This window comes from Hypanus sabinus, chromosome 5 (genome assembly GCF_030144855.1).
Source record: "Hypanus sabinus isolate sHypSab1 chromosome 5, sHypSab1.hap1, whole genome shotgun sequence".
In the NCBI taxonomy this organism is placed as follows: Eukaryota; Metazoa; Chordata; class Chondrichthyes; order Myliobatiformes; family Dasyatidae; genus Hypanus; species Hypanus sabinus.
This window is the reverse complement of record NC_082710.1, coordinates 78,161,371-78,169,762: the sequence shown is the minus strand read 5'-3', so window position 1 is coordinate 78,169,762 and position 8,392 is coordinate 78,161,371. Positions and strand designations below refer to the sequence as shown.

The window sequence follows — 8,392 nt, the reverse complement described above, 5'->3', positions numbered from 1 at the left end:
TAGGGTGGACGCCTATCGTTTTTACGCAAAACCGGCGTTTTCAGAATTATCCGGCCTAGTGTGGATGTAGCCAAAAGACTGACTGACTGACTGGCAAAGCTGATAGCTTCAGTTTTGGCGCAGCTGAGGTTTGGAACTCTGTCGCTAAGTCTGACACTTGCGCTCTCTGTCTGTCTGTCTGTCTCTCCCTTTCAAAAAATCGATTTCCGGGATATTGTTTATAATTTGCGGGCGTCAGGGAGCCGCTATCAATATCTGGGAAACTCCCGAAACTTCCCGGGGAGGTGGGACGTCCGGAGCACTCTGCCTTGTCTAGGACCGGTCACGTGATCCCGTTCGCCCGTCCCATGTAACCGCAGATGGGCAGCATCAACGCGTTTGTTTCTGAGGCCCCGCCCTCCGAATGATGTAACAACCACTTCGCGCATGCTCACTGTCTCCGGATGGGCGGTGTTTTCCTTTCCGCTTAGTGTTGAAGCGGGTCATTTGTGGGGTCGGTAAAGGGTTTTCGCTTCCTGGGTCGGTGAGCCGGGGGTCGGGATCGCTGTCTGCGGGCCGAAGATATCACTTTCCCATCGGTGAGTATTGAGAGCAATCCCGAGCGGGGAGATCTGAGGGCCGTGAGCTTCGAACTGAGGGCCAATTACTCACTTAGTACCTAGTTATCTGGGCTCGTCCAAAATGTGTCAACTTCACTTAATCTGCATTGAACGATCCAAACCAGGAGCCCAGGCTGTTTATTTCCGCAGAATTGAAATTTAAGTCCCGCCAACTGTTCACGTGAGGCTGTTTATCGCAGATCTGCCCCGCCCTCCGCTTCGTGATGCAAGATCACGTGGTGTTCTTTTCATTTTAGAATCTAACTTTGTTATTTTAGAATATTTTATACAACAGTATGTACTATTAATTCAGTATTTGTGTATTGCTGGAGAACCATCAATGATCATTGTAGATTTCTTTCCCATCTACTCATTCCCTGCCCATCTTGTTCAATCTCTGTCCAGTCTCATCCCCCCACCCAGCTTCAGTGGGTTAACCATCTGGGTCAACCTTGGTCCACCCTGTATCCCATCACCTTAATGTTATTCTTCCTTCTAAACAATCTTTCAATGTTCAATAATCTTTCTTCTAAACTTTGTCTTCATTGTGAAGTGTTCTTTTGCACCTTTGGCCTTGCTGAGTTATTTCCAAAATCGCTTTTTGTTAGCTGGAATGCTAGAGGGTCATCAGGTTCTGTTGTGCATTGGTGTGGAGGTGCTAGTTTTTGAACTGTGACTGGCTGACAGCAAAGAGTACAGGGAGAGTTGGTGTTTGGCTACAATCCTGTGATCTACATTCCAGGCATATGGAACTGTTGGTGGTTTGGCTTTGACTTTGGTTAGTGCTTCTACAGATGGGGCTGGATGTTCGTCCTTCTGAAGTGAATCAGAAATTTTGAACATTGGATGTTGGTTATAGGGAAATCTGGGATTGCACTACCCAGTGTGAAATGAGAGGACAATGTGTGAGACCCCCAGGATCGGTGAGTAGCAGATTCAGCTGTGTGACTCTGTGAGGTTGGGTCCTGGGATATCACAGTTTTTGACCCAGGTAAAATGGACCCGGGGTTCGAGCTGCTTGGGCTTATGAGGTATTGAGCAAGTATTTCTGGTCTGGGATCAGATATTTGTTTCTGGAGTTTCTTTAGAAGCAATGACTGCTAATCTGAGGAGAGGATCAGTTCCCATTCTGTCCTCACAGGGAGAGGGTATTAGTAAATGGGCTGTTCTGTGTTTAGAACAGCAGAAATAGACCCGGGAGTTTGGTGTTCGAACTGTGTTTGGAAATTTCACCCCCCCCCCCCCCCCCCCCACTGTCGCCTGTCTGTTACTTGGTGGGAATCAAGCAGTATCTCAGGTTGCTGGAAATCTGCACTAAAAACGGAAAATGTTTGAAGCCATTCTGACGAACCATTATTAACCTGAATTGTAAACTTTGTTCATCTCCCCACTGCTGTTCCTTACCTGCTGAGCTTTTCTGGTAACTCCAGTTTCTTTTTATTACATTCACCCTGGAAGGGTTTAAATTTCCTGAAATGGATCTTTCTTAACCTGGGAATAGAAATGCCTCATTCTGTGATTGTAGAACAGTAAAGAAACCACAACATTTTCCTGTAAATTATCCTGGAACCAATTTGTCTGTTATTTCTAGAAATGTATTCATTACAGTTGTTGCTAACAAGGTTCACAAGAATAATCTCAGGAATGATCGGCTTTATGTATGAGGAGCTGGACCTGTGCTCAATGGAGTTCAGAGGGATGGTGGGGTTGGTGGGGGTTGTATGGTTAAGGAAACCTACTGAATGCTGAAAAGCGTGGATATGGTGGACATGGAGAGGACGTTTCCATTAGATGGAGAGTCTGTGATCTGATAGGACAGTGTCAGAATAAAATTGCTTCCTTTTAAAACTGTGATAAGAAAATTTTTTTTGGCCAAAAGTTGTCTGATCTGTGGAATTTGTTGCCGCAGGGGTTGGTTGAGGCTGCCATTTGGGTATGTTAATGACAGAGGTTAATATATTCATGATCGTTAAGTAGCTTCAGGGTTACAGGAGGAAGGCAGGAATATGATGTTCGAATAAAAATCAGCCATGGTTGAGTGGGGGGGGGGGGCAGACTAAATGGATTGAATCACCTAATTCTGTTCCTGTGTCTCATGTCTTACCATGACTGAATGATGGCTCCTTCTTATCCTATATCGTTTTGTGACGTGTGAGGGACAATAAAAGATTGTTCATTGAGATCATTATATTTATTATTATATCTACATTATACTATCATTATATTAAACATATTTATGTTTAAATTTCAGTGAGTTGTGTTCTTAGTAACATTAAGCAGAAATGTTTGGTTCTTTTTTTTGTTAATGTGCTTCATTATCTTTCATGTTAAGGTTAGAACTGCAGTGAGTAAATATGGAAAAAGAAAGGTCTGGACCATGGATTGAGATTCTAAATTGGAGAAAGGTTAATTTTGATGGTATCAGAAAGGATCTGACACGTGTGGTTTGGGACAGGTTGTTTTCTAGCAAAGGAGTGCTTGGTAAAGTGGGAGGTCATCAGAAGTGAAATTTTGGGGGTGTAAAGTTTGTATGTGCCTGCCCAAATAAAAGTTGAAAGGTAACTGGTGCAGGGTACGTTGGTTTTCAAGAAATATTGAGGCCCTGGATATTTTGTTCCTCCAAGTGCCTCAGACTGTTGGGTACTACCAAGACTCATTAATGACTACAGTATCATAATTCCATGGCCTGAGCTCATTTGATTTTTTTTGTCATCTTTTGTTGGTTTCTAAAAGTTTCCCAATAATTTTTGCTCTTTTGTTTGCCCTCTCTTTGGCTTTTATGTTGGCTTTGGCTTCTCATTTCAGCAATGGTTGTGTCCTCCTACCTTTCCAATACTTCGGCTTCTTTGGGATGTATCGATCACTCAGCTTCCGAGTTGCTCCCAGAAACTTCAGCCATTGCTGCTCCGTTGTCACTCCTACCTTTTCCCTTGCAATCAAGTTTGGCCAGCTTCTTTGTCATAGAAACATGGAGGAGTTCAGTATGGAAGCAGGCTATTTGGCCCATCTAGTCAATGCTGTAAAAACATTTAAGCTGTGTAATGCATACCCCTACCATCCAGGCTCCCATCCAAACATTAAATGGTGAAACCGAGCTCATATTCACCACTTGTGCTGGCATCTCATTCCATACTCTCACAACCAATTCCACAAAGAGCTTTTACACATGTTCACGTTAAATTTTCATCTTCCCCACTTGCCCATGACCTCTGATTGTCATCCCACCCAACCTCAGTGGAAAAAGCTGTTTGCATTTACCCACATAATTTTGTATACTTCCAACAAATCTTCAAAGCAATGTATAATTTCCTTGTTTATGTTTAGAGTCTTTTTTAGGTGTATAAGATGATGAGGGGCATTGATTGTGCGGATAGCCAGAGGTTTTTTCCCCAGGGTTGAAACAGCTAACATGATGGGACATATTTTTGAGGTATTTGGAAATAGATACCGAGGGGGTGTCAGGGGTAAGTTTTTTACAGAGAGAGTGGTGGGTGCATGGAATGCACTGCCAGCTATTTGTGTGAGAGTGTTTCAGTTACTGTGGGGCCAGGCACCCATGCAGCTCACTGGGAACAGGGAATAATACCAATGGAGATAGTCAAGCTGAGCCAGGTTACAGATAGGTGATGGCAGAAACGCCCCATTCTTATAGAGACAGGAAGACCATCAGAGAATTTGATGGCCATTCCAGATACCAGCACTGTTCCCAGTGACAAGATAATTTCTCTCTCCAACTTGGGTTGATCTTCACTGTAACAGTGTGATGTCAGATTGCACCTTGGCAACTCAAGTGATCTCATCTGAAATGTTGTCCTGCACCCATTGATGGATTTTGTATGTCTTTTTACAGGTTAAAAACGAGAAGGAATTTGTCTTATGGGAATTCAAACACAGAACACCAGTTTTGCTGTCTCTGTCCAGATATTTAAGAAGTGGAGCAAGAGATTCACTCGATCATCCTTCCTGCTGGGACTGTGGGCAGGGATTCACTCGCTCATCTCACCCACTGGCATGCCCGTCATTTTACACGGGAGAGGCCATTCACCTGCTCAACTATAGGGATAGATTCACTTGGTCATCTCAGTTGAAGTTACATCAGCAAGTTCACATTGGGCAAGACCAGTCATCTGTTCTGTGTGCGAGAAGGGATTCAGTTGGTCATCCCACTTGTGGACACACCAGTTAGTTCACACTGTGCAGAGGCTAGTCATCTGATGTATTTGTGTGGAAGGATTCACTCAGTTGTCTGACTTAATGGCTCATCAGCAAGTTCACACCGGGGAGCGGCCGTTCACCTGTTTGGACTGTGGGAAGGGATTCACTTTTTCATCTAAACTGAAGGTACACCGGCGAGTTCACACTGGAGAGAGGCCATTCATCTGCTCAGACTGTGGGAAGGGATTCACTCAGGCATCTCACCTACTGATACATCAGTCAGTTCACACTGCTGAGAGGGATTTCACCTGCTCAGACTGTGGGAAGAGTTTCATTAAATCATCTCAACTGAAAGTACATCAGCGAGTTCACACTGGAGAGAGGCCGTTCACCTGCTCAGACTGTGGGAAGGGATTCACTCAATCATCCGGCCTACTATTACACCAGCGATTTCACACTGGGGAGAAGCCGTTCACCTGCTCAGTGTGTGGGAAGGGATTCCATCGACCAGCCGACCTTCATAGACACCACCAATTTCACACTGGGGAGAAGCCATTCACCTGCCCAGACTGTGGGAAAGGATTTACTTTATTATCTCACCTACGGAGGCACCAGTCAGTTCACACCGGGGAGAGGCCATTCACTTGCTCAGTTTGTGGGAAGACATTCACCCAGTCATCCCACCTACTGAGACACCAGTCAGTTCACACTGGGGAGAGGCCGTTCACGTGCTCAGTGTGTGGGAAGGGTTTCACTCGGTCATCTCATCTACTGAGACACCAGCGAGTTCACACTGGGTAGAGGCCGATCACCTGCTCAGTCTGTGGGAAGAGTTTCTCTCAACCAAATCAACCAAATGTGCATCCTGGAGAGAGGCTACTCACCTGCTGTGAATGTGGGAAGTGATTCCCTCAGTAATCTAACCTTGTGACACACTACTGGGTTCACAAGGGGGAGAAAGTTTCAATAAGCTGCATGCTGGATATATGTCCATCACCGTTGCTGAATGCAATTTCAAGAGTGACTGTCGGTGCTGAACTCTGCAAATATTGCTGCTGGTCACCACACCCAGTTCTGCACCCTGGTCACTGGGCATGGGAGGAGTTTCTTCTGCTGCACATTCACCTTTAATTGGACTGGAGTTTAATATTCTGGAACTGAGACAAATAAATCAGTTCAATTTTGAACTTCGTCTCCAGTACTTAGTGAATTTATAACACAGCCTGTGTACAGAAGAGCCAACTCAGGCTGGCTGAACTCTGCCAGTGATTCTGTTCCACGATGGTCCTTTTAAATTCTCCCCTGTTGGTCCCCTCTTGCTCTCCCTGTGGTGATGGGTTCCAATCACTCTGTGGGTGAAGAGGTTTCCCTTGAATTTTCTGCAGACTGAAGAAGTCGAGCTGACTGAAGTTCTGCCTGAGATTTTCTTCACCCCTCAAATCTGTGGGCTGAGGGAGAATGACATTGGTAGTTAACTTCCTTAATCATGACTCATTTCCACATTATGGGTCATTTTCCCTGCTTCTAAAGGGTTGTTGAAAACACCCCGTCTTCTAAAGACTGAAAGCAGAATGGGAAATCATTAGTTGGATGTTCAATGAAGCAGGGTCAGAAACCAGAGGTGGGTCTGCCAAGGGCAGAGTTTGGGACTCTGGACAATGGTTGGGGTAAGAATGTATGATGAGAAGAAGGGAATCAGCAGCGGGGCGTGGCAACAAATGACAGAGTAGCAACATTTGGAAGCTGATTGAGAAAATAATTTGGTTGTCTGACTGGTAATACAATACCTGTCATGAGGTACTGCACTGGTCGAGGAACATGTGTGTGTTGGGGATGGTTTTATCTATTGAGAGAGTTGTTCCTGCTTGTTTATCCTGTAATATTATATCTGGATTGTTATTATGGATTGTCCTATCTGAAATAATGTGTTGATTATCATATATTTTGTAAGATTTTGACTCCAAAACTGGATCAGGCTTGAACTTAGAGTGCTTTATGAAGATGCAGTAGTCATTCATCAGTTTGTATTTTAAACCAAGAATCTGGTGAATGATGTTTGCCAATTCATTGTACCTGTGTAAGTAAGCAGATTGAGTTAAACTGTTGCATGATCCTGGAATGTGTTGGAGTGTGTCTGGTTTCTCTTGGCATTTTCTGCACTTACTGCCTTGTTTGTTTGTATTTCATGTATTTTCAATTTTTTTTCCCATTTGTTAACCACCTTGTCCTGTATTATTGCAAGGAACCCCTCTGTTTCTGGGAAGAGGTCTCCAACTCTCAGTCAGATGCTCGATGCTCCCTTGTCACCATCTCGTGTGCTCAGATCGTTGGGAAGTCTCCCATGGAGGGTCATAGTCATTCCACTGGTTAATGTTTTCTTCCATAGTGATGATTCCTTTTTCTGAGTTGGCCTCTCATTAAGTTTTCTGGTCTGTATTTCTTATCATGATTGCATATACACACACGGAGTGCTGAATCCTGTTAATTTTTGATGAAAATATATACTTAGAAGTTTTATCTGACTTGTGTGATTTTTTTTTTCATGTGTGTTATTCCTCTTCTTCTTCTTCTTCTTCTTCTGTCCAAGGTAGTGTTAATCTCAGTGGGTTTGAGTGTAGATAGACTTTTCTAAAGTTTGAAATGGGACCAAGATATTTTTATATAAAAAAAGTCAATGTCCATATTGTTATGATACAGCAACAATGAATATAGAATACAGACAGGTTTTTTTTATAAACAAAGAAACATTTATTTAAACTCAGCTCAACAACAAATGAAAAGTAAAAAAACTAACTGGAAGTTAACTGCTATACGGCAATTTGAACAGTTCTTAAAGCGATAAATGCGAACACAGTTCTTATAAGTGGTAAATGCGAATGTCCAAATGATTTACACATTCAATTAGGAGAATCTTTCCTGAAGTAATGAATTCCTCAACGACATGACATTCCTGCTGATCTGAGCCGAAATATGCCTTGCCCGAAGGATTTATGACAAAGGAAATAAAAATGGCCTAAAGGAACTGACCTTTTCCTTGGCAAATAACACTGTGCCCAACCCTTTCTGCTTTCACAAATGCAGGGGCTATCTTGGATGCAGGTTACTACTTCCTGAGCGAAGATCCAACAAGGTTGGACCTGTATTACTGCGGACAACACCAACTTTACTCGATCCTTCAGGTTCCTGCACTTCGGCAAATCTTCACTGTCCAATACTTAGACTTTAAAATTAAAGCAAAGATACATCAAACATAACCGGCAGTGATTTTAAAAACTGCCAGTACAACTTACAGTAGAAAGTAAAACTCCACTTTAAAACAAAACTCTGTCATGAGAGGAATACGCAGCATACCGGAGTTTGACAAATTAAACAATGAACTAACCTGTGTCACAGCAAGGCTTTCCTGTTTTATACCTGTTGGAACAGGCCGTCATATGACCTCTCACTGGTGGGAAAATTACATCATGTGACCTCACACTGGCAGGAAATTACATCACCCCACCATCACGAGACCATTACATCATGCTCACCAGATCCTCAATTATATCATGGTCATAAGGCAGTCACAAGATACCTACGGGGTGTGTAACAGTATTGATGAAAATTTTTATTGCCTTTGTTGTATTTGTTAACTATTG

At 43.3% G+C, this 8,392-nt stretch overlaps 1 protein-coding gene across 1 annotated transcript; it reads left to right on the top strand.

The window, feature by feature from the left end:
- Nucleotides 1-258: 258 nt before the first annotated feature.
- On the top strand, nucleotides 259-7,269 carry LOC132394266 (zinc finger protein 214-like). Its single transcript, XM_059970175.1, has 2 exons — nucleotides 259-578; nucleotides 4,450-7,269. The coding sequence occupies exon 2, from the start codon at nucleotides 4,854-4,856 to the stop codon at nucleotides 5,553-5,555; it is 702 nt and encodes a 233-aa protein (XP_059826158.1). The 5' UTR covers nucleotides 259-578; nucleotides 4,450-4,853; the 3' UTR covers nucleotides 5,556-7,269.
- Nucleotides 7,270-8,392: the final 1,123 nt, after the last annotated feature.

What these genes read in the sequence shown, in the direction of transcription:
- LOC132394266 (XM_059970175.1), top strand. Translation starts at nt 4,854, where the DNA reads ATGGCTCATCAGCAAGTTCACACCGGGGAGCGGCCGTTCACCTGTTTG.